At 30.6% G+C, this 27020-nt stretch overlaps 3 protein-coding genes across 7 annotated transcripts in view; 1 reads left to right on the top strand and 2 right to left on the bottom strand.

Annotated features, from left to right (window-relative positions):
- The window catches only part of LOC134832005 (rho GTPase-activating protein gacZ), a 121979-nt gene that overhangs the window by 43444 nt on the left and 51515 nt on the right, over nt 1–27020 (bottom strand). For all 4 annotated transcript variants that reach the window (XM_063845883.1, XM_063845881.1, XM_063845884.1 and 1 more), the window contains 2 exons: nt 15552–15856; nt 9771–9966 (listed from right to left, as the gene is read on the bottom strand). In XM_063845883.1, coding sequence (XP_063701953.1) covers nt 9771–9966; nt 15552–15683 — 328 coding nt within the window. In that variant the 5' untranslated portion in view covers nt 15684–15856. The remainder of the gene's footprint in view (nt 1–9770; nt 9967–15551; nt 15857–27020) is intronic.
- On the bottom strand, nt 639–3387 carry LOC134832007 (uncharacterized). Its single transcript, XM_063845888.1, has 2 exons — nt 2521–3387; nt 639–1673 (listed from the first exon to the last, which is right to left on the bottom strand). The coding sequence occupies exons 1-2, from the start codon at nt 3279–3281 to the stop codon at nt 887–889; spliced, it is 1548 nt and encodes a 515-aa protein (XP_063701958.1). The 5' UTR covers nt 3282–3387; the 3' UTR covers nt 639–886.
- LOC134830549 (uncharacterized) lies at nt 20394–22347 on the top strand. 2 transcript variants are annotated; one of them, XM_063844066.1, is made up of 3 exons: nt 20394–20541; nt 20599–20754; nt 21264–22347. In XM_063844066.1, the coding sequence occupies exons 1-3, from the start codon at nt 20450–20452 to the stop codon at nt 22312–22314; spliced, it is 1299 nt and encodes a 432-aa protein (XP_063700136.1). In that variant the 5' UTR covers nt 20394–20449; the 3' UTR covers nt 22315–22347. The 2 variants fall into 2 exon arrangements, with proteins under 2 accessions (XP_063700136.1, XP_063700135.1); XM_063844065.1 differs by having other exon boundaries at nt 21249–22347.

The raw sequence follows: 27020 nt of genomic DNA, 5'->3' as shown, positions 1-27020 counted from the left end.
GCGAGGTGTCGTGCTCGAAGTAGATAACATCGTTCATTGGTGTTTGTAGGAATTGTAAGAAATTTGGTTTCGCGCTATTTTTGCTTTGCGAGATGTGAAAATTAAGAATTTTTTACAAAAATGGTTAAGTTCTTACCAAAAATTTAAAATTTAATTTTTTTTTAATTTTTTTATATTTTTAATTTTTTTAAAATTTATTTTAACGTATTTTATTAAACATTTAAAATTTTTTTTTTTAAATTTTGTAAAAAAAATTTTTTAAATAATTGGTTAACTTTTTCGATTTTTCGTAGGAATTTTATACAAATTTTGTATTTTTTTTAAATTTAAAAAATAAGAAAAAAATAAAAATAATAATAAAAAAAAATATTTAAAAAAAATAAAAAAAAATAAAAAAAAAAAAAATAAAATAAAAAAAAAAAAAAAAATATTCGAAAAATTTTTGAGAATAAGAAGATATTTTTTCAAATATTTTTTTAAATATTTTTTATTAAAAATTATTTTTAAAGATTAAATTTTTTCGATTTTTAATAATGAAAAAATAATTAAAATTTAAAAAATAAAAAAATTAATGATTTTGTAAAAAAATCTTAATTTTTACGTTTCGTTTAGAAAAAAGGCGCGAAACTTAAATTTTTTACTTTATAAAAAATTTCTCGTGATCGACGCCTGCCTTGAATGGATTCGAATAGAAGAAAAAAAAATGGTAATCAATTTTCTATTGTTTGGCAGCTGTTTCACATGATTTTTGATTCTTTTGTGCTACTTTTGTTTGTTTGACGGAAGACTTGTTTGCTTTATTATTTATTACTAGATAAAATTCAAAAGTTATTCTTAAAAAAAAATGCAAAAAATTTCCTGAGAGAACGAAAACCTTGTCAACACTTCAAATGCCTTGTTTCTTCGCGAACTGAATTGGGAACGTCGTTAATTTCGGAGAAATGAATCCAGCGCTCATATCGTTGTCCCTCAAGATGAACGAAACACCTGCCAACGCCATATAGGTCGAACAAACTTTCTGCGTGTCCAAAAAGGGAGCGATTCGAAGGTCATTCCATTCGGACTTTTTCTTTCCTTTGCACGAATCGAATTTGACATGGGCCCGTTTTTCTTCGCTCGGACGATGATCATAAAAGTCCGTTGGATAAGATTTGTCCTTGATCTCCAAGCGATGCGTTGAATTCGGTCCAGTTAGAATTTTTATGTGAGGTTTCAATTTTCCGCTCTCAAAATCGAATTCAGTGTAAGTTAATTCAAGTTTCAGTTGGGCGTCACTCGCGACAATTTTCACGCCAGTAATGACGAAATTCTGTCCCTGATTTTCCTGTTCCTCCAATAAAAGGTCGTGATTCACGTTAATTGTCGTGAAATCGGTGCCAATGTGAAGAGTGTTGCTTTCCTCGTCGGTGTTGCGTTGAACAGTTCTCGTGGTTTTCGGATCGATTTTGCCATGAGGAAGAAGTTGGCTTTCGAAAAGTTCGAGGTACATGTCGCCAGATGCCTTTTCGGGACGAACAAAACGCATCCCGGTGATGACGTAGTTGCCATAGGAAGAGGCTTTTGTGTAGTGATTCGAGAAAGAGAGACTCATTTTGTTGGAATTGAAGTAATGACGAGCTGCGTGACGATTGTAGACGAAGAAGTGCATCCAACGCCAAAGGGTAACACGTTTGCTGGAAGGAGAATTTTGGTTACAAATTGAGGTTTTTTTGAGCTGAGGTTGAAGCAATTAACAACAATGATTCACTTTTTAAGGCATTTCTGAGCTAATTTTTAAAAAATTTAGTTGAATTAGCAAAGAAACGAATTTTAACGGTAATTTTTTTGAATTGACATTTACGAATTTCAATTTTTTTTTTCTAAAATTGTAAAATTTGAATTGAAAACTTAATTTTCTCAATTAAAAATTAATATTTTTTAATTAATTTTCAGTTTTCTTTAAAAATATTATTTGAAATTAATATTTTAAAAATTTAACGGTAATTTTTTTTAAATTGACATTTACAAATTTTACAATTATTCATTTTTTTCTAAAATTTTAATTGAAATTTAAATTTTTTAGTATAAAATCGAGTATTTTTCAATAAATTTAAGCTTTTACCAAAAAAATTTTCAAAAATTTGTATTTCAAATTTTTAACGGTCACTTTTTGAATTGACATTTAAAAATTTTTATCAAAAATTGACTTTTTGAACAGTTTTTGGAACAAAATTTTAAAATTTTTGAGTCTATTCAATTATTTTTACTAAATTTTTGATATTTTAGTATTAGATCTTTAGTCTTTTGAATTTTAATTTAATTTTTTAAAATTTTTTTAAATTATAAAAATTGATTTTTAAAAAATTTCAAATTGACAGTTTGTTTAAAATTCGTTAAAAAATTAAAAATTAAATTTTCTTTCACTAATTTTTCAAAAAATTAAAATTTTTACTTAAAAAAAACTCTTAAAAAGTGAATAATTTGTCTTAATTGCATCAACTGATGACTTCATTCTCTGCCAAAAAAAAAAAGATGACTCACTAAGTGTAACCATGCACATAATTCCCTCGATTAAACAAATCCAAGGGATCTGCTTCGACATGCTTATCCGGATCCAATTTCCACAGCGTGCGATCTCCTTCCATCACCTGATTCTTCATCTTCCTAAACTTATCGCCAAATTCCAGCACCAATTCCCTCTTTTCCTTCACAAACTTCCCGTGACCCAATTCCGTCTTCATCGTGTAAGCAGCTGCTTGCATTATAAAAACTTTTAGCTCGACAATCAGCAACATTGAGTAAAAACGATAGAGCGCTACTTGAGCTGGTTCCCCACTCTTCGTTGACAATTTTTCGCTCATGTCATGAATTCGCTGAGTATTCGCATCGAAATACTGATTGTCGTTTTGATAAACTTTCGTATTGAAAATTGCGAGAAAATTTTCCACCGAATCATGGCCCGAAACAAGTTCATCTGCAAACTTTTCCTTTGTCTCACGTTCCCAATGGTCCGAAGCTGCGTATTTGATGTAACGCGCAAATTTGGCGTCAATTGTGTCTCGGATCTCGTTAATTGGCGCCGAGATAAATTCCCAGTGAATTTCTCGCCCAAGTTCATCGATGGCGCGTTGCGTTTCTCGCAGTTGACCCGAAATGTCGTTAATTGCGTTCAATAATTCAGTGGATTTGAGTTCGATTAAATCCTTGATCGGATCCAAATCTGCCTTTTTGAGTGTGAATTCCATATCCAAGACATGATTCAAGAACGTCTTCACGCCATAATTCCACAGTAAAATATCCATTTTTGTTGTGAGAGAATTTTTTTCATAAAATTTTCTTTATGCTGAATTTTTGTGTGTACGAGCACGATCGATCATACACGCCCGAAAAACTCGACGAAAAGCGAAACGACGTCTTTACTGGAACGCGTTTCAGCAAGAACTAAATTAAGAAGCATAGAAAAATTACATCATTCTGTGTACGTGTCGTCGTCGTTTATTGTGCGATTCAAACATACGCGACGCGATGAACACAACACGACGAACGAAAAACGGAACTCTTTATTGGTCTTCTTAATTTAAATTAATTATATTCTGCTGCCCATAAATGCATAAACGACTTTTATTTTGGAGCATTTGTCGTGGTTCTTGCTCTAGTTTTGTACAAAAATTGACAAGTTTTTGTAAATATTTTAATATTGGATTAAAATTCAAATTAAGGTAAGTTTACAAAATATATTTTGACAGAAAAGACTATGAGAATTTGATCTTTTTTGTAAAAATTTCTATTTTTTTCAAAATTTAACAAAAAATCTTCAATTTTATAATTTTTTGAATAAAATTTCATATTGAATTGCTTAAAAATTGAATTTAACAAATTTCGTTAAGCAAAAAATTTCCAAAAACCTCAAATTTTGAGAAATTTTTAAACATAAGTTGAAAAAATACAATTTGGTCACGTGGTTTAAAATTTTTAAAAATTGTAATAAGTCAAAAATTTGTATTGAAAATAAAAATTGTTCATTAGAAGACAACAAAAATGATTTTAAAAGCTGATTAAAATTGAAAACTTAAAATTTTTACAAGAATTAAATTAAATAAAGAATTAAAGAATTAAAGAATTAAATAAATTAGGTCACGTGGTCAATAGGGTCATGTGGTCAATAGGGTCACGTGGTTAAATTTTAAACTGTTAAAATGTTGGGTTTTTTGGCATATAAAGGTATTTTTTGTAATTTTAAGACCTAAAAATGCATTGAAAGTCAAAAAATTGTTAAAAAAAATAAAATTTTTGAATTATAAATGTAAAAAATTCATTCTTTAAACAAAAATAAGTAATTTATGCTATATAGGGCAGAATTAAAATTTTGTGCAAGTGCTCTGCGCCCATAAACACACTCGATCGTTGTACCATATGCGATGACGAATTACATGTCGGTGCTTTGTTTATGAGCTGACAATGCAATAAACGCGTCTACATTTGGGTCTGAGAATGCATAACTGCTCATGATGATCGACTGTGCCGTATACAGAATAGGAAGAAGAGAGTTATTTATAAAGCAAAATAAAATTATTTAATGTGTTTATGAGGCGAGTTTATCCAAACACAGATGAATTTTTGCCGCAATTTGCGAAATAATGTGAAAGACAAAGATCGTGTTTGAGGAAGTTTCGGCATTTCGCGAACGAGTATGAGTCACAGATGAGTACTGCATAGAGTTTTGCGATGAAATTAATGAGCCAAATGTGATACATATGGTCAAGAATTGTTGTGCATGTAAGAAATTATGAGTGATTTATGTGATTTTATAAAAAGTTAATTGGTCTGTGATGGAGATTTTTTTAATTAAAAATATTTAAGACCACAAAAAAAAATTTTTGAAAGTAAGAATTACTTAAAATTGGAATTTTTCCACGACATTGTATTTTCCTTTGTATTAAATTTAATTAAAAAAATTTAAGCTTAAAATCCAACTATGACTTTCAGTATAAAGCCTCTTAGCTAATGTTTTTGCTCTATAAAAACATTTGAAAATTATATTAAAATCGTAAAACGTTTTGTTGAGTCACCAAAATTATCTTTTTGATGGTTTTTGCATCAGAATCACGATCTTACATTACTGATTCACAGAATTTTTTAAAAAATCTTCACGTTTTACTGTGAAATTAACATGATTTCAGTAAAAAATTCACTTTTTTTTTCTTAGATGGTTTTTTTCTTAAAAAAAAGTTAAGAAAGTTTCCAAAAAGTAATAAAATCAAAATTTTGATAAATTTAAAATGACAAAAAATTATCAAAATGGGCATCTGGATCATCACGATTCTCAATTTCTTTCCAGAAAAAACTTCAGAAGTCATAAAATTTGCATTTTTATCTGGTTTTTGTCACTTTCTTATCGCCAAAACTGCGCGTCATTTCTTTCTTCTTGTTTATCAAATCAACTATGGGCGTTGTTCCTCATCATATTTTTTCTCATCTTTCAAAGTTAAGGTCACATGTTACTCATCTCGTCTCAATCACGATCATCATTCATAAAAATAAAAAATAAAATCGTCAATAAAACACGCGACGAACAATCAATTCCTTCATCGCGTCGAGGCGATTTTGGAACAAAAGGTCTTTTCATAAATCATAAAATCTCAAACAAAAGAAAGAGATAAACCAGTCGCGGTTTTTTTTTTTTGACGAAGAGATGACGATCGGGTGTTTGTCAGCAGGAAACAACATGACATCAACGCAAAAGTAAATCAATCACATCTGGTTTCACACATGTAAGTACACAGAAATTTTCTTCGTCGAACCTTCTTTGTTTTGCGAAAGCGAGTCATTGCCCTTCGTTATAATTTGTGTTTATGTTTGTTTCTTGATTTCCTCTAATTGAATTCAGTTTAATCCCAAAAAAGCATGCAAAGAAGGTTTGCAGCAGCGAGCGAGCAACGACGACGACACGACAAGCATAAAATATTCACGACCATTATTTACCTTATTCAATTTTATTAATTGCATGTCTAATGAACTCTAAGCTCTTTTGTGTGTGTCTAAATATTGACCATTTTTGGCACTTTTCTCTCTCTTTTTAACTCTCGCTGTTGCATTTGGGGATTCTAAAAATTTCGGATGCTCGAATCTCGGGTTTCCGAGTGAAAAGTACATTATTTCAAATGGAATATTTTTGAACATGAGAAAGTTTCTACTTTCGAAAATTTTGAAAGCATATTTTTGGTATTTTTTAGATAAAGTACATTTTAGAATAAAATGTAATGAAAAATTGAAGGATCATGATATGAAGTAACATACAATCAAATAAAACTTAAGAACATCACAATTACTTTCGCTCTTTCTTAATTAGACTTAATAAAATTCTGTTTCACTTTTACTAAATGGTTTCTTTTTAACTGGTTTCGGAAGCTGCTTGTCCTTCATAAATCTTGCAATCTTCTTATATCATTTCTCTGTAAAGGTAGCTCGTATCTTCTTGACCTACCAAACAGATGTTCTTCTTTGGACAGTCAATGATGTTTGTTTAACAAGAATTTAAAATTAAGTCTTATATGAGAACGTTTTCATAAAATTATCTGAACCTTTGCTTCCTCAGTTTGTTATACAGGAGCTGTTGTCAATTAAGATAGTAAAGACTTGGGTCGACTCTTAATCCTCGTCGATCACCAAAACCTTATTTCCGCCTTCCATTCTATCATTTGTTCAAAGGTTTTTAAAATTCGCCAGCCTTTTGCATTAATTGTGTTTTTCCTCCTTAAAACCTCAGTTTTTCGATATTCATTATTCAATGGCGTTTTTTCAATACAAAACTATGAAATTTCAACCTTTTATAATTCCCGAAACCCGATCTTTAAAAACTTCCCGTGTAATTGAACTCCCCTTGTGTTGCATTTCATTTGTACAATTTATGAATTGAACGTCTCTAAACCGGATGATATGATGAAAGTAAATGCAAGGCCGTAACAAAACAAGAAAAACTTTTACGCGATCCTATTGCATGTTTACGATACTTTGTTAGCCAAATGCAACATCATCATCATAAGCGTCGCTTGTCGTAATTTCTTGTAGGTACTTTGAGCGCGTGCATGTGTGTGTCTGTACATTAGCACAACATAATACTACAATTTAACTTTCTTCTTCTAATTCACTAGACCATAGAAAAGTATTAAAAGTGGTTTTGTCTAAAAATGTGTTTTTTTTTCTTCATTCAGCAACAACAAGCGATTTATGGAATAATGACTTGCACAGACATGTGTGATCTCTATTGATATTTGATAAATTGCTTGTTGTTATGATGATTCACTTTTATCTCCGTTTGATCTTTCCTCCCGTACATGGATCTCAAAGTCTTCTGAGGGCTTTCTCTGCGTGATCAGAAAAGGGCTAAGCTAAAACTTGAACATCAGTTACCGCAACAAATACTGAAAAAAGCGAAAGGGACAAATTTCGTGCGCTCATAAATTGTTCGCTTAGCTAATAAATTAATGCAACAATGATGGTTTTGCTGATTTGATGATGTAAAAATTACTTCTGTATTTATTTTATGTTTTAATATTTCTCGCTGCATCTCCTTAAATGGTCTTTTGCTATTCGAAACGAATAGTAAATGCGAAATTTTCAGCTGGCTTTTCTGCAGAAAAAAAAGTAAATATTGAAATCATGCAATACTCATTAGGCGAAGTGACAATTACAGTGTTTAGTACTCGCAAGTCATCATATTTTGCTAAACTTATGTAAAATGTTCGTTGTTGTTGTTAACCATATATTTTGCAGAAACTTAAACAGCACTAATTGGATTCATGCTTCCGACTAATGAATTCGTGAGATTGTTTTAGCGAGAGGATTTTTTTTATTTAATTTTTTTTTCAAGCTGCGATGAGCATCATTAAGTTCGTGAAAAAGGTCTGAAGATCCTCAAGAAGCAAAAGAGCACGTGGTGATCCATGTCAAGGTCGTTCAAGAACAACTTCAAGCTACAACGATAAACAGATAACAAGCTCAATTATCTTCAATTTAAATTGAGTGATCGTCGGATTATTTTATTTGCTTTTTTTAAGTGTGTTTAAAGCGACGGAATGTCTGCTCTACAGGTCAAGCGCATGGCTCGAATTAAATAATGAAAGATTTATTGCATAATACTCAATAAATAGATTGAAAGATGAAAGAAATTTGGGTCAATGATTGACTTTTATGCGAATTTGGAACGAAAATCGCGGTTAAAGGTCATTTTTGATCTTTTGGATCATCGGTTTTAGCATTGAAGAAATTCATAATCCTGAGTTTTCATTGAAATCTTAAGATTATTTTTTTAAACCAAAAATGGTTTAAATATTTAAAAAAAATCTTTAAGATGATTTTATTGAAAAATTAGAAGTAAAATCAAATTTGATACATTTTAACAAAATTAACTTTAAACAAAGACCCGAAGGTTAAGAGACCAAGCAACTCTCTTCCGACAACTTAACAAACCATGGAAATTATCACACCCCGTTTATTCAATTCGAACAATAATAATTCGTGATTTATAATTTTTTTTCTTAGCTGATGATCGTCTTCTTTTCCCATTCTCTTTATTTCATCGCTTTATATTTTTTCAATAACTCGTTTTATTTATGACTTGTTCGGAGGGAAAAATACTGCAAGAAAAGTAAAAACAACAAACACTCCTCTTTATCATTTCCAACAGATCGCGTCGAGTAATTAAATTGTAAACTAGCAAAAAGTCGACAATTACAAGTCGTGAAGTGACACGAACTTTTCGAAGGTTTTCGATTTTCCATTTTTTTAAAGTAAAGAAGACGAGGCGCGATAAAAACGCGAAACGAAATCGATTACAATTTTTATTATCGTGGGAAAAATCGCGCATATTGATGTCGATACTGATAAATATAAAAGTAATTTCTTTTTTGCAATCTTTTTGCCATTTCTGGTAAAACTTTTGCTTTGCTACTCGAATCTCTTTTGCTTTCGATATTTATGAACTTATGGATGCGCGCACAAAAAACACTCTCGTGCAGATAGAGATGTTGAATTAACGATAATTAATTAAACATTCAAAGTGAGAGAGTTTGCAGAGAGTTGCAGTTGGAAAATTGACGATGACGACGATTAATGTGTCGATTTGTTTTTTCACCTTAAAGCTATTTAAATTCTTGCGTGATTGCGACTCTCCTGAGAATTGGACAATTTTTTTGTTTGCCTGTCTATGAAAGTTTTTTGAACAATTGGCGACGGATGTAGTCCTAAAATGGCGTGAGAGTCGCGCTTACGAATGCTCTCGAGTTATTTGGGCTTTGTCATGGTATTAGCTCTTTTTTCACATAATTCCTTTTCTTTTGCTAATTCGCCATGATCTTAATCTCGTTAATTGTTTTGTAATTTTTTTAAGTACCTACTTTGTTTTTTTTTTTGCAAAACAAGCCTAATTAATTATTATTGCAGAGACAAAAGAGAGAGAGAAGACAAAACTAGGTGCAACTTTGATGACGACACACGGATTAAGTAATTAAAAGGGCTTCATAGGCTATCAAAGTCGTGCATTTCTTGCAACTTTGTGGTAATTACGAAACGTGGATGAGCCGTTAAAGTGACATTAATCCGCTTCAGGTAAGGTTTTGTCCTCTAAAATTTTTCTTTAATTTTTTTTCTTTTCAGGAAAGACGAATTTACAAGGATAAAATAATTTAACGTTTGTTCATGCTTTAATTTTTACAAAACAAACTAAAGGAGTTTTATCAACAAAGTCAATAGTCAAAGTTACGAAAATTCAAAAAAATCATCAAGGTACTTACCAACTGATCTAATAATGTACGTCGCGGGCGGCTTCAAGACACTTCGCGCGTACGCTCCACGCAAGATCTCTAAGGCACATGGTTCTGCGGTAACGAGTAACATTCCAGGCGCGACATGCCCTGCGTATTTTAAAGCACGTGTCGCCGCCGTCAACGGAGGATTCCACCAACATTTGGAATTGGCAGCCAGGAAATTCTAAAAAAGAGACAAAAAGGGTTCAATGAACGTCTGAAAATTCAAAAACATTGTGACTTTGACATGAAATGAAACAGAAACAATGCAAAAGTAGAGGAGACAGGATTTAATTTCCTGTATGATGTGCTGATGTTTCTTTTCATTAACAACAATATTCACTCTCACATGCAACATTAAGAACAAAGAAACGTTGTCATTTTGCATTTAGTTGAAAAAAAAAAACAATCGTTGCTCAGTTTTCAGACCTTTTAACTAATTTCATCACGTTTTTTGCCATAACTTGTTTGAAATTTACTTCAAAAATTTCATGATTTCCTGCTCAATTTTTCACCGCAAGTGTGTGCTCTCGTTGTGTCCAGACAATTCCAACTAAACAATATAATTACTCACATCAATTACAAAAGCAAGGCACGACACGTATTTGAAAAGCACCTCTCACTCCACGCGGAGACACACACACACGACGACGTTAATTTACTCCAAAAACGATTTTTAACACAAAACATGAAAATTTAATTTAATTTGCAACTTGTTAGTTGCAGAGAAAAGACTTTTTTCTTCTTCTTACGTGAAAGACATTAAACAGGTGCCACGAGTAAAGTCGTGCAAGAAAGGTAGAGCTTGGCGAAAATCATCTATCAAGAGAGACGAGGCATTTGAATGGTAACTTGACTGCTTGAAGACAGACGAATTAACTTCAAAGCATTTAAAACTCTTATTTTCATTTGCTTTGCTCTCGTGAATAATTACTCGGTAAATATGTTATATGGACAATCGTGCGGTCAGGCTTTTTATATAAAATGACAATAATTTTTCAAATATTTGTATTGTCAAGAGCGGCGTGTTTTGTCTTTGAAACAGCAAAGGCATGGAATTGGCAAAAATGAACAGAGAGACAATCGTCTACCACGCAACGCACATTGATCGATTGTTTACATATTCATATACGACACGAATAAGAAGGGCTAGTAGAATGATGGATTTTGGAGTTAATGTTCATTGCATAACGAAGGCGAATTAATGAAGAGTTAGAGGTAAGATTTTTATAAAAATTTAGATATCTTTCTATTTTAAGTCTATTTCTTTTTGTTTATTTAAATTTTATTTTAATATTTTTAATATACTTTTTTTCTCTTTTCAGGAAAACTATAGATTCTGATATTGAGCAAGGTCCCGGGATGCACAAACAAAATTTATGCATCTGAAATAACAAGTTAAGGATCATCATTCCGACTACTTATATTTTTATGGTATCCATTAACATAATTTAATTTGATTTTTTTTTCAGAGAAAAAAGGAGATAGACGTGCTGGCGATATTCTGGATAATTTTGGAAAAATAAAGCGATTGTTTAATTAATTGATTGAGTTTTCATAGTCATTGGGGTTACATTTTGCATATGGTTATGAAATTTGACATGTGTAAGAGAAAAGTAGAGAATCTCAGAAGATAAACGTTTTCCAATAAATCTTTAGTAGCATGAGTCCGATAAAGACATATTATGAAAAGTTAAGGAATGAATACTTCACCTGAAATCGCATAATAACTCAAATTTCGAGGAAGCAAAAGTAAAGTGCATAAAAGGATAGTCCCAACTCCCATCTAAAATCATATTAACAAATTGAAAAGTAACGTTTCGCTCACGACTACAATCTAACTGAAAAATCTCTCGCTCCACTCCCCCTCAATTATCATCATCATTTACTTTAATTACATTATCTCTGACCACCTTCGACAAAATAAATTATCTCCTTCTCTTCTGGCTGATAGTTTCACGAAAAATTTCACGAATTCAACCAGCAACAGCATTTTTGCCATCATTCGGGAAAAAGTACAACTTTGTTTACTTTTTTTGTGACTTCTACCGCGTGCGTCGAAAAAAATTTGTACATTCAATTCAACTTCGAATCAATTGAAATCGAAAGTGAAGAAAAATGTTAATCGAGGTATTTATCATCGTCGTCGTCTTCTTCTTCGTGCAATGTTGGCAGCAAAGAAAGACAGGTGCGCACATTGCTTATGGATAGCAAAGAAAGAAATGTTAAGACATATCGGATGTTGCTTGCAACGACGATGTAAATACGATGAAGACGGGAACATGATTTCATTTGAATTGTCGTGTCTTTGATTTATTTACGTGGCTTGCTGAACAAATAACGTCGTAATCTCGTTTTTGTGAACAAATGCACCTACAAGCTCGAATTGTGAATTGGATTGCATCGAGGTATTGTTGTTGAAAAAAAAAAATATTGTGCAACATTGTAAATTTAATTTTTCACATAAGCGTTGCACTTTTGTAAGGCATTTGGTTAATCTTGTCATTCATTTTTGCGTGGGCTTTTCCTTGTCAATTGTTAGGCGCGCATTGTCTTTGTGGTTGTTGTTGTAAGAAATTTGTCTTTTAAACGAAAAAGAAACAAAACGGGTGCTGACTCCTGGCTATTTGACCTTTTTTTCATTAAACGTCGATTTATTGTCGATTTATTTCCTTGACTGCGTAACTTCCGTCTTTGGTTGACTCCTTAATTCGATCACGAACTTCGATTAATTTTCGATCAGGAAAAGAGCTGAGCTTTAAGGGTTTTTTCGCTTTTGTGGTTACTCTTCAATAGTAGTAGATGGTAACTACTAACAGTAGCGATTGATTTTCGCCTGGAGCGACGAAAAATTGGCGGTTAGTTACGATCAATTTTTTTTCTTCGACATGCAAATAATTTGCTTAAGTTGCGGTTGGTACATGGGATTAATTTGAGACAATTGTGGTTGGAATGCGATTTAAATGAAATTAATACTTGTTTGATTGCGCTTTGAAGTAATACGCTAATGGACTGTTTACTAGTTTCGCACAAAGGGTCGTGAAAGTGGATTTGGATTAGAAATGTCGCGACGTTGTTGGTGGTCTTGTTTCTGGCTGGTTTTGTGGGAAACTTTTTCAAATGAAAAATCTTTAAAGAGAGACAATTTTCATTATTTTTGGCACGTTCCGCAATTTATTAAAGGGAATTCGTCACGCAAGATTAAGAATAGAAAATCTTCCCTTGGTAACTCATTTTCTATTGAAAGTCACTCACAAAAATCCCCTTTCAAATTAGGATTCATCGTGAATCAGACAAAAAATTGTTTTTCCTTTTCATCATTATCATCATCGTTTCAACAATTACAAAACGTTTCATATGTTTGCCATTTTTGTGCGATTTTAACAAAAGTATATAAAAGTAAATAAGGGAGAATTCAATCTCAAGAGACTTTTAGCAAGTACGAGTTTAAGTGTTGGAATTGAAGTTTAACAGAAAACAAACAAGGGTTACAAATTCATTTACAAAACGTTACAAAAAATGACCATCAAGAGCTCTTAAAGTCCAAATAAAAACATTTGAAACACATTTTCCACTATTGACTCAAATGAAAAACATCTGATTCATCAAATTGAGATGAAACCTTAAAAATTTTACGAAGACATATATGATTTTGGGGTTAATTTATCGATTTTTCAAGTCCCCTTTAATAAATTTTTGCACATATATTTACAATATAAACGAAAAAAGGGCGAAATAATGACAAGTGTCTTTAATTTTTATTATAATCATCAATTTCGCAAAGTCCCTGGATTTTTTTTTCAGAATGAAATTCGATCCATGTTGTTTTTACATTTATATTATTTATTGATTGTTATTACAAATTTTTATTTTTATTACTTTTGTTGCACTTTTATTCCTCTTTTTTCGTTGTAATTTTTTTTTCAAAAGTTGTTCAAAAATAATGCACTTTTATTGTCATCGTTAAATTTAAAGTTTTTTTTTTGCCTTATGAATCATTGCAAAAACTGCAGTTACAATAAAATAAAAATAAATGATAAGAAAAACTTCTCATGCTGGCGACTATTTGACTAGACGACATATATCTCAACCAACTTTAATAAAACTTTTGTTCATAAAAATTTTTAAAAAAGAAAAATCAATGAAAATTCAGTATTAATCACTTTTCAATACCAAATGGAATATCAATTAAGAGGCTGCTGTCACTTTATTACAAAATAATGATAATTTATCAATTGTAGGCAATTTATACGTAACCGACTGCCTGTCATGTGGCTGCGCTTTACGCATTCGAAAATCAATAGTAATCAAAATAATATAATAATAAAATTGCAACAGTGAGAGCATTCACATTAAGCTAATGTATCGAAAAATGTAGTATATAGTATATGCAAATTATGTTATGATGGAGTTTATTATAATTTTATGTTGTTTTGTGTTTCGCCGGAGAAGGAAAATGATTGTTAACTGTTCGTTTGGATTTTTTGTGAAAAAAGCTTTCGGTAAGAAATTTTGAAAATTTTAGATTTTTAATTAATTAATAATTTTAAAAGTTTAATTTAATTAAGTTTTTTGTTAATTAATTTAATTATAAATTTTTATAATTTTTTTTATAAAATATTTTTAAAAAATTTTTAATAATTTTTTTTAATTTTTTTTTTTAATTTTTTAAATTAATTTTTGTCTATTTTTTTTCATTTTCAGCCTTTTTTTAATTATTAAGCTTTCCTAAATTTTTTAAAATCTTATAAATCTTTAAAAAATTAAAAAAAAAATCAGAAAAGCTGATTTTTAAACTAAAAATGAAAAAGGTTGAAAAAAAATTAGTAAAATCTGTTGAAAACTATAATTTTGTTTCTAAAATTTGGTTCGAATGCCAAGAATTAATGAATTTATGACTCATTTTTAGGGCTACAAAAACTTAAAGACATAAACTTATAAAAATTAAGTAACTGAAGCTTAAGTTTAAACATAAGATGGAATAGGTTAAATAATTTTAGAATTTTCCTGAGATGCAACATTTTTTATTAAGTCAAAATTATTTTTGTGAAAAAAATTAAAATAAAAATTAAAATAAATTTTAAAAAGATTAAAAAAAAATTAAAAAAGTTAAATCGCTTAAGTTTAACTTAAGTCAAATATGTCGACTTCATTTACCAAATTTCTTTAAAAATTAAAAAACAAAATTTTTTTTTCGAAATTTGGTTTAAAATTCAAAGATATTCTGCTTTTAACTTTATTTAATTTTTTTAAAAATAATTAATTTAGACTAATTTTTTTTAAAATTATTCAAATTATGTTTAAGTCATTAATATTTTGAAAGCTTAAGCTTAAGTCATAAGTCAAATATTTTTGATTTTAATTTTTTTTATTTTAATTTTTTTTTACTTTAATTATACTCAAATTAGAGGTAAGTTTTTTAGGTTAAGTTTAAATTTCCAACTTTTTTAATATTTTCAAAACTTGGTTACAAACTTTTTTAAAATTTAACAATTTTATTTTAAAGCCCATTCACTCCTTGCAGGAAACACGTATATTTGCATAACATTTCGCCATCAAACGATAATTCACACAAAACACTCGCATCATTTCCCACCTTGATTGCATACACGCTGCTGCAGTATATTCGTCATTAAATGAAACTGCCTCTACTGCTACAAACACAAAACAGACACTCTCATTAAAATTATAACAATTTCATTATCATTACCATTCACCTTCATTATAAATCGATTTGTTTTTATTTCTTCATTTATTTTTTGCACTCACCTGAAAAATCATATAGCCCGAATCGTACATCCAGAAATCCTCGGGCGTGTGTCCTGGCTTCCCAAGTTGAATGGCGAGACATTGTTGTAAAATTAGCTGACACCGTTGCGGACCTGGGCTTTTTGTACCCATGTTTCTGTTGAGCGTCGAGTAGTTTCGCTGAATTTTGATGGCACGAGCAACGGGGTTTTCAATGACGGACAGTTTTGTGTTGGATTACTTGCGAATGGCTGCGGATTGTCTTTAGGGAATGCGGATCGGCGACAATCGATAGCACGTGACGATGCTCATTATCGGTTCACTATCTGAAACAAAAGAAAGAAAAAAATTAGCATTTTTTGAATGAAATGTGAAAAAAAAAATGAAGTTGACACTTCCTCGTTCATATCACAAAAACTAACAAGTGACGGATAAAAATGAATAAATAAACTTTGCAATGCAAATTTTATTGTTATGAAAGGTTTCTATCGAGTTACTCCATGGCTTGGCAAAATTTTTAGCAGTTTTTTAATCCGTTAAAAAAAAACACGAAAGGGAAACCGTGAAAACGAGAGCAACCTTAATTGTTGCTAATTGTCGTCATACGATCTCATCAAAAACCAAAGGTAGCTATTTACTTTCCTCACCTTCAATTTATTTGTTTATTTATTTATTTTTTTTCTTTCACACAGGTTCAGATTCCATTCCAAGCATTCTCGGAATTTGCCGTCTGTCGATGTCATTAAAGGGATCGCATTTCATTGTTCTTTCGAACGAAAAAAAGCAAAAAGAAAGAAAATGACTTTGAAATGGCATTTAAAGAGAGGTATTTCAGACATGCAAGCAAAAAAAAACAAAAGCTTCGCTAATTAGCGGTGTGGATGGGAAATGGGTCAGTAGTTGTGGCACGTACACGCGGCATTCAATTCACTTTCGTGGCTTCGAATGAGATACAGTTGCAGGTCATAAGTCATCAGTCTCTCGTAAGATGATGATGAGAGCAATTAAATTGCACTTTCGTTTGCTCACTAATTGTCGTTGGGTTGGTAGCAAACGAAAGTCTTTTGTTTTTTTTGCACAGAAGTGAAGGAATTTTTGCGAAGGTAAGTATCGTTCAATGCACTTTTATTCATGACATTTTTTTGTAAATTTTTTTCCAGCAACATTGTAACTTTTAATTACGTGGATTACTGAGAAATGGAATTTTATGAAGTTGAAAGGTTAGAAGGAATTATTTGTGGAATCTCATTAGGTAAGTTTTAGTCTACTTTGATTTTTTTGAAAAAAAAATTAAGATCTGATTTGGATCCTAAGGAATCAACAAGGTGTTTTGTACCCAATAAAATCATTGTGAATAGATTTCTCGAGCTCCAAACATAGAAATTTTGTGACAGATAAGACTATTTTAACTTTTGTGAGAATATTGATACTGAATCTTTTAAAATACTCAAACTAAACTTTTCTTCCGATTTCATGATTTCATCGAATCATTTTCATTCACTTTTTTTGCGATGAAAAACTGGAAAGTATCGAATTAAAATTTTCATTTCTTTTTAATTATAGATTAGTAATTGTTAGCAACTTTGTATTTTTATCGATCATTATACCCATCAGCCGATTTCATACTTTGATCGAAAAAATATGCCATGAGATTTGAGTCAAAAATTTGAAATTCGCTTTTTGCTAATTCAAGTTGAAAATAAAATTCTTGATTTCAATTTTTTTTCGAAAAATCTAACATATCTTACCAAAAATTAATTTTTTTTATTGAAATTTCTTTTAAATATTTTTAAAAAAGGAAACATTTACTGAAAGAAATTTGGAAATCGCTCTTTGCTCATTCAATATAAAAATAAATCTCCAATATTTTCATATTATTCAATTTCGAGAATTCAGTCAGATCTTGCCTAACATTAATTTTTTTATTGAACCTTTTCTCACTTTAAGCCTTAAAGCTTTTTTTTAAAAGAAAATAAAATTATATGGGTTTTCATAATTTTTCGAAAATTCAGCAAAATTTTCTACAAAACTTAAATCGCTTTTGAACCTTCTCTCACTTTAAGCCTTAAGGCTTTTTTAAAAAGAAAACATATTATAGTACAAAATTTGGAAATCGCTTTTGTTAATTCAAGCTTTAAATAAAATTACTAGATTTTTATTTATGTAAAAAAATCAATCAATTTCATGTTAGTTCGTCTTAAAGTAATCGAAAAAACCTAAATTTAAAAATTTTGGAATGAGCTTTAGTGTTTTTAGCCAATTTTAGTTAGGTTGGGTATGCCAAAGAGGTACTTCAAGATACCCAAACGCACTAAAAATGTTAAAAAATCTAAAAAGCCCATTTCAAATTTATAAATTTAAGCTTTTTTGATTACTTTAGGCTTAACTAACATGAAACCTTTAAAAAAATCTTATACCATATTTTTTTCGATGAAATGATGAAATCAGGTGATGTGTAAAATGATCGATAAAAATACAAAGTTGTGAATCATTAATTGGAAAAAAAAAATTTCCAGTTTTTCATCGTAAAAAAGTGAAAGAAAATACCGCCAACGAATTTGGTCCATCAAACGTGTCAAAAAGCATCCAAAAAATCATTAAACCTCCAATTTTATGACATCATGTCGTCTTCCTTATTGATCGCATTGACGCATTGGTTGCCATAAATATTTATTGCGCCACAAATTCAGTTCAAACGACTCTTCTTACGTGCCATCGATGCCGTCGTCAACAAGTTATGAAAATGCATCAAAACATAAATTGTCTGTGTCGTCGCCATCAATTGGTCATCATCACAGTTTGCGGTTTGATGCGCTAATTTAAACATGCCCCAACTTGTGGCTCGCACGCAACATTTGCATGGAAAAGACATCAACAAGAGCAATCAATCATCGTCATAAAATCATGTGATTTATGAGTAAAAATTCAACTTTGAGTGGCTTCGCATCATGTCTCAATGGTGGTTTTTCATATCAATTTGCAACATTTTTTGCACAAATCGGATATCATTTTTCCATCTTTAGCCGTTGGCGACACACAAATTAACTGGAGTAGAAGTTTGTCAATCTCGAATTTCAATTTAGTTAAAGTCGTCTTTAACCTTTTATTTGAAAAAGTGATTCTTGCAACAAAAAAGTATGTAATTTGCTTAAATATTCATGAATGGGAATGAATGTTGAATGGAAGGCGCATTAAAAACTTTTACTTTTCTTTTTGTTTTCATGCTAATGTAATCGGTTTGTAATGTCTTTGGTTGCCTGCCATACCCTTTGTACGACAACGATGGCGATAGAATAGAAATAAATCACGTTCTATTGAAGCAAAATAGCAAAAGTCGTGATTTTTTTGTATTGGGCTTCGTTATTATTCGTTACGATTAGCGAAAAAAAAAGTGCATTCATTGCAAGAGGTTGAACGGGTTTTGATGTATGAAGAGGCGAGCAGGAGCAATTTTGATCAGATATCGTAAAGTAAAGGGTCAATGGTTAAAGATGAGAAGCAAAAGTCCATCGATGGCGATCAGTTGAATGGGAGGTAATTGACATTTTTTTGGATTTTAAAGCTTTTGAATTGACTCAATGAACGAATTTGTTTCGTTTAAAAACATTTTCAGAAGATTTTCAGACACATTTTCTTTGAGCTAAAGTTAACAAAGGATTTCAATTGAATTTTAAAGGACTTATGGAAGAATTTTTTGAAGCTCTTTAAGTTTAAATCGATATTTGGATCTCTGAAAAAGTCTCAGAAAGCTTTAATTTAACACCCAGAACAACTTTTAGAGCAAAATTCTTCAAAGCTGACCCTGAGATATTTAAGTGTAAATGTGTTGAAAATTAGTTATGTCCAGCCATATATGTTAAGAAACAGAGGACAATTAAGAGTTCCAAGAAGTGCAATATACGACTCTGTGTGGCATAAAGGATTGAATTATTTTAACAAAATGACTGTGATATGTGATATTGAAGACTATGATAGTTTAGAGACTTTTAAAATTAAGGCAAAACAATATGTGATAAACGAAATAAGTATATGAAAAAGTGATATTAAACGAACTAGCCAAAAAACCGTCGCAATATCATCGTAAATGATGGAAAGAAATACAACAACAAGATGTAAAATCTTCTAAATCAAGTTTTGAATCTATTCCAATTAATTCAAACCAAGCATATAAATTTAAGACTTTTCAGGTTTTTGAAGTTTTAGGGAGCCAACAGTATTTCCTTAACTTTATGAACACATCACCCGATATCAGCATTCCATAGAAAAATAAATGGCATGAGATTTTTTGATAGTTATGTATTAGTTAGGCCTAAAGTAGTCCAAAAAACCTAAATTTAAATTTCTGGAACGAACAAAGTAGATTTTAGACATTTTTTAGTGCATTTGAGTATCTTTAAGTACCTCCTTGACATACCCAATCTCACTAAAAATGCATAGAAACACTGAGGTTCGTTCTAGAATTTGAAATTTAGGTTTTTTGGACTATTTTTGGCCTAACTAATACCAAACCATCAAAAATCTCATGCCATTTATTTTTCGATAAAATGCTGATATCGGGTGATGTGTGAAATAACTTTGCAGCTACCAAATCCATTGCGTAACTAAACCTCAATAAAAATCGCAATAAATTGGATTACATCGCCTCAAATCCGACAAATATCGATCAGTACATTTCCAATGCATTTGCTCGGAAAATCAATGTCAAAATTTACGTGTCTTTACTACGTTTTCACGTCGTTCATGACGAAACGGTACCTTCGCGTACTTGTCACTTGTTCCATGCCTCGTGACCTAAATCAACGACAAAACAATTGACTGTGGCGAAAAAACTTTTCTTCACTTCACTTTTATTTGGTAGTGAACTTTCGTTGCAACTACTTGCAAGAAAATTTCCCTCTTGAATTTTTTTTTTGTGAATCATGTTAAGTCAAGGCGTAAGTCAAGCTGGAAGTATCGCTTCGTTATCAGGCTCAAGTGAGACTATTAGTGATGAGTCGAATAACAATCAACAGTGAGAAAAATTAAAATTTTCTGTGAAATTCAAAGTTTTAAAAAATTTCGTCCTTAGGGAACGTTTAAACAAGCGAAACAGCTTCGGCGGAAGTAGTTCTGTATCGAATTCTAAGTCGAAAAAACCTCCATGGCGTACAATTATCAACCCGGCACCTCCTCCAAAGCCGGACAAACAGGCCATGCTAAAAGCCAAGATGTTGGATGTTACACGGTAACCTTTTAAGTCTCAAAATCGCTTATCAACCCAAAAATTTTTTGGCTTGTCATATTTTTCTTTTTTTTCCTTCCCTCTTGTATTTTTTTCAAACAATCACGAAAAAAAAAGTAGAATCGGTAACAGCGATTTACTGAAGGCAACAAATTCGATTCTCAAGTGGTAACTAAGCGGCAATAAATTTGTTGATTTTTTCATGTTCACTTCTTCTTTTTGAACCTTGAACTAAAGCACTCAAAGCACTTTTTTGATGCTTTCTCGATGTTTTTGCTCAATTTTTTTTTGATTTTTCGAAAAAAAAAAAAGTTTTCAGTAGATCGAGATCGAAATGCACCAAAAAATTAGAAGGAGGGTCTTGATATGGCGTGCTGTAAATATTGCTACAAAAATAATTTTTTCAGCTGCTTTCTCAATTGGCGCCTTGAATGTCGCTGCTTCATGTTTCCGATCTTTTTTCGTTTTTTTTTGTCCATACTAAGCTCTATATTTAGCCTTCCTGTTTCCAGGCGAGCGATTATCAAGCAACGGATGCAAGGGAGTCAAAGTGTGAGTGTTCAAACGGATCCGCTGCCCACGAAATGCATGAAAGATGTCTCGATCGATCAAAAAGGCTTGATTGTCTTAAAGGATCAGGGAAATATCACTGATGGGAATGTGATGATAAAAACTGAAACTGGAAAGTTTATTTTGACGAATTCTGTGGCAATTTTGACGGATATTCCTTTAACGGAAGATGCAGCGACTCAAACAGCTCTTCCGAAAAGTGAAGTTGACTTTCGGCAGTTTATTGAACCGGATATTGATGCCATTCGACGGGAGGTTGATGAGATTTGTAATGAAAGTAAGACGAACCGGGAGAAGCAAAAGAAAGATATTGACGAGTTATTAAGGAAATTTAAAGGTTCAGAAGAGATTCCTGAAATTATTGAACCCGAAGACGAACTTGAAAGCATCGATTCTCTCGACATTTCTCAAAACGATGCCAATTCCATGAAATCTCGTCTCGCCTCTTACGAAGCAACTCTTCCACGTCGTCCAAATCTCAACACTTATGCTCATTGGACCAACCTTGAATTTCCTGAAGCTGAAATCCCGCCTAGCCTTCCTCGGAGAACTCAAAGTGATGGCGTCGCGCCATGGAAAAATTTCAAAGACGTTATTTTAGGAGATCGTCTCGGCAAGATGTCGCTTCCTCCGATCACAGCTGCCCCCTTACAGCAAGAAAAAATCAAAAAACGAACGAATTGCAAAACCGTTTCTTGGAGCGACTCACACCAACGAGCCGTCAATGACTTGATAAACGAAGCCACAAGTCTCATTCACGTCTTTGATCAAATCTCGCTTTTGCTTGGACCAAATCTCGGCAATTTAGCTCAAATTCCATCCATTGAAGCTCTTACAGGTCAAATGAAAGTTCCCGTAACGACTTCAAATAAACGAGCCGAAGCGAGAGAAGCTTGCGCCGAGCTCCAAAAAAAGCTTGAGGATTTTCAACCGATGCAATTTGCGGTAGCGCCTGATTTGCCGCCAGAATTGCAGCAATATGCGACGCTTTAAAAAAAAATTGTTAAAAAATTAAATTGTTACATAAAAAAATATTTATTTACTAATAAAAATGTTTAACAAAAATTGTGGTCGATTCCCATAAAAAGAATTCAGATTTCGATCAAAAATTAATTGTTGTCACGCAAGGGTTTTGTATGTGAAACAACTTTAGTTTTGTGCCTGAGACCTGCTCCTCTTATCGCAATGCATTGATCTTGAAATGCTGCAAGTGTTATTAACGCAATAAATTTTGAATAGAAAATATCGACTTTTTTCTTTGCATTTTTCAACTCTGTTAGACACAAATTCCGTAATAAATTATTATCGAATTTCTGGTTTTTATTCAATTTGTTTGCGGGAAAAGTGATTTCGAGTTGTAAAATTTTTCGAATAAAAATAATTTAATTTTTATAAACATTTTTTTTTAATTTTCAAAAATTAATTATTTAAAAAATATTAAAAAAATTAATTATGTTAAAAATATTAAAAATTAATTTAATAAAATATTTTAAAAAAAATTAAATATTTAATTTTTATGAATTTTATGAAAAAAAATTATTTAAAAAATATAAAAAAAAATTAATTATAATAAAAATAATTTAAACTTCAATTTTTAAGTATTAAAATAATTTTATTCAATTTTATTTTAAATAAAAAAATAAATAAAATTGAATTAAATTAATTAATATTTTAATTTTTAATTTAATTCAATTTAAACAATTTAAACTGTAAAATTTATATAATTTTTTTTAAATTTAATTATATTTAGAATAATTTATTAATTTAAAATAAAATAATTAATTAAAAGGAAAAATAATTTTTAATTTAAATTTAATTTAAATTAATTCAATTTAGTTTAAATTTTTAAATTTAAATTTTTTTTTAAATGTCAAAAATTGGTTAAATTTAAAATAAATCGAAATAAATTTAATTTTTTTTAGTTAAAAAGAAAAACTTTTAAAACAATTTTCATTAAAAAAACAAAAATTTGTTAAAAATCATCACGAAACTAATTTTTCGTGTTCTCAAACAAACCACTAAACAATTACAACAAAATCAACTTTACCACTTTTTGATTTAATTTCGCATTATTTCTCTCTCTATCCATTGCATACATCACACCAACTCGACGCAACAAGAGATTTTTCCATTACGATATTTCCCGTGTTGTTTTGTGCCCGAAATTATTTATTGCCATGCTTGAACATGTTTAGGCACTTGCAGTCGTCGATACGACTCTTAATCGATATTTTTGTCTCGGTTTATCTTGATAATAAAAAAAGCTCATAGTGTGTGGAGAAACAATCGACGTGCCTTGAGCGGCCTTGCTTACAAAATATATTTGAGTCAATTTATTTTGACATGACAGGAATTTATAATTTTTTGCAATTTTTCTTCTAATATCTATCGATAGAGCCAAGCAGCTGTCGTTGTTTCATTTGCACTTTGCAAAGAAATTGTTCGAAGAGAGGAAACAAGGAACTAAATATGCAGATGAAGTTGTGCTCATGACACGTGCGATTTGAAAGTGAATTGAGACACGATCGGTGTCGATGTCAATTTTGGATAAAATTTCCTTCTTAGTTTTCTATCTCGTCAGAGGCACGAGTTGGTTGTAAAGTGATAGTAGAAGGAGTTGCGCCTGATTGCATGAATGGCGCTCGCTCACATGTGTGACTGAATTGATGTTTATATCCAGTTTAAAAATAAATTATAAAAAAACTTTTATTGTTAAGAAAAAAATCAAAAATTTTATTTTTTTCCAAAAAAAAAAAAAAAATCGAAAATTAAGAAATTATAAGATCAATTTTCAAAAGAACAATTTTTTAGTTTTTAGAACAATTTTCGAAAATTTGAGAAGTTTCGAAAACAAATTTCGAACATTGAGGAACTTATGTTTTCGAAAATTTAAAAAGTTTAAGAAATAATTTGCAAGAGTTTGAATATTAAAATTCAAAAAAATTTAAAAGCTTTAAGATTCTTTTCGAAAATTAAAGGATTTAAATAAAAACTCGAATATTCTATTAAATTAAATTTTTATTCTTTGTTCTTTTCAAATTTTCGAAAATCGTTTTACAAATTTTTTATATTTTCGAAAATAAATCTTTAAAACTTTTGAATTAACAAAATTTGTTCGGACAGATCTTTAGTTAAGATTTTCGAATAAATTTCGAAAATTTATATTTGAGATAAAAAGATTTTCGACTCCAATTCTCAAATATAAACAAATATAAATTTTCGAAAATTCGAAATTAATTCGAAAATCTTAACTAATGATTTTTTCGAACAAATTTCGTTAATTCAAAAGTTCTAAAGATATATTTTCGAAAATTTGAAAAATTTGTATAAAATTTTCGAAAATTCGAAAAACTTGTGAAAAATTTTCGAAAATCCGAACAACTTGTGAAAAATTTGTCGAAAATCTGAAAAAAAAAATTTTTTTTCGAATGAAAATTTAATAAAAAGCCCTTTAATTGAATAGAAAAAAACATCGACACGATAGAGATAATACTTTCATTAAAATTTTACATCCAATAATCGGCTGCCATTTAGTTGCAGACAAAAAAAAAGTTCATGTCATACAACAACAAGCCATTTAAAAGCGCAGGCAGCAAACGTTTTTAAATACAAGCAAATACCATCATAAATCATTTTAGGAACAAGAACAACAGTGTTGTTTTTATTTCTGCTGGCTTTAACACAAAAAATTCAAAAGTATTAACAAAAATACCTGTACACAAGAGTGCAAGTGAATATTTTGTCCTCATTTAAAATTTATGTGGATTTAATGAATGTCGTGTGTTTTTTTTTTTAAATATTTAAACGTCCTGTATACCTTTTGTCTCGCTCTCCGATGGCGTTCAATATGAGTTATTGCCGAGCGGAGTAAATCTCACGAGACGGTAGGCCGATGGTATGTGCTGGTTGCAACATTTGTCTATCCATATTCATTAGTTGCGCCAGACTGTGGTTGCCTATTGACTTGGGAAAATGCAATTAAGTGCAATTTTGAGAGGCTTTTTGGATAAATTAATGGCTAATAATGGGACAGGTGAATGACTTGGCGCGCAGTAATAAGTTAATTTGATTGTGACAGGTAGGTTTGACGACTGTCGAGCATGATATGGCGGTTAAATGGACCATTGACAGAAGGCATGACCTGTGTCACGAAATGGATTTTGCTGAGAATTTTTGCGGTAAGTTATGCGGGAATGGGTTTGCGAAGGTAATTTGAAAGGAATTGCTTTGAAAAAAAAATTTAAAAAATCAAATTTTTAACTTTTAGAATTTCAGAAAATCTTGAATCGATAAAGGTAGAAAATTTGTCTTAGAAATATTTTTAAAAAATTTGTCAGCAGAAGCATTTCTAACAAAATTTTTCTGACCTATTTCTGCCCTTTCGAGATCCATGATAAAATTCCAGTCTACCCAACTCGCAAATTTTTGCATAACGACAATTACTTTAAACATATTTATCTCTCTTCATGCACTTGCCTCGCCATGTTTCGAGCTGTTGTTGCTTTTTTTCTCTCTCTCGTCTTATGCTAAGAAACATGTTTTAATACTGCCTCGGTTCATTATGTGCAGAAAGATATCTCGTCTCACTCATTTACTTGCGAGTTGCCTTTTGGTGCCTTATTATGTCACTTTTTGTCATTTTATTGTCTTGCCTTGTTATTTGCTTGTTTATTATTTTAATTTTTGTGTCTTAAAATGTTTTCGAACATTTACTTAACATTATAATCGAGAGTGAAATAGTTGTTGCTGCATTAAGAGATAAACATTTGAACAAGTGCAGATTTTTGTGTCTTTGGTATTTGGATCGTGGGAAAAATAACTTTTTTTGTGAATACTTTTGACTTTTTTCGTCATAAAAGTCTCTTTTGAGCTGATTAGAGCTTATTAGTAAATTTATACAAAACTTGGAGAGAGAAAGTAAAGCAAAGCCCTGAAACAAGTTGAAAAGTCAATAAAGTGGATTGTCATCGAGTAAGTGCATCGCGTTTTCATATAAAAAAAGTGAAACGATGTTAAATAGCGTTAATCTGAACAACAAGTAGAAGTTCAAGTGAGTTGTAAATATGAACAACAAGTGCCTACTTAAAATGATTTTCGGTATATTTTCTATTGTTTACTGATGATTTCACGGTCGTAAGTGGGATATGTTCATTTTTTTACCGTTCGAACTGCGTTACGCTCTTAAATGTGTTTCAAATTGAGATGTTTGTTATGAAAAATCAATCATAAAAATTTATCGTGCTGTGTAGTTAAAAGGTATTTAAGCCTTTTTAAAGCTTCTTATTTCGCTAATAGACGATATTAATATCAAAAAAATTCAGAAACATCGAAAAAAATGTCACTATAAAATATCGATCGCATTATCTAAATTAATTATTTTTACACGCAAAGAAATATTTTAATAATTTTCTTTACCCATTTTTGAGATATCAAATATTATCATCTATATATCAATATTTAAGTCAGATTTAATAATTTGTTAGTTTTTTTTCCTATAAATTTCACAAAGTTTTATTTAAGTTTACTAAAATTATTAGATGAAAATTTTATGCAAGCTAAGCGTTCGATTTCAATAAGTTAAAAATAATTAAGTGTCAAAAATTAAAACTATTAAAGTATGTAAACCTTAAGAATTTTGACCTCATGAAATATATTCTCGAAAAGCAGGATGTCATGTTCACTATATCTTGTCGACTATG

The sequence above is a fragment of the Culicoides brevitarsis genome, chromosome 2 (assembly GCF_036172545.1).
Source record: "Culicoides brevitarsis isolate CSIRO-B50_1 chromosome 2, AGI_CSIRO_Cbre_v1, whole genome shotgun sequence".
NCBI classification, from domain to species: domain Eukaryota; kingdom Metazoa; phylum Arthropoda; class Insecta; order Diptera; family Ceratopogonidae; genus Culicoides; species Culicoides brevitarsis.
The sequence above is the reverse complement of the archived record's forward strand: the minus strand, read 5'-3'. Positions and strand labels throughout refer to the sequence as shown.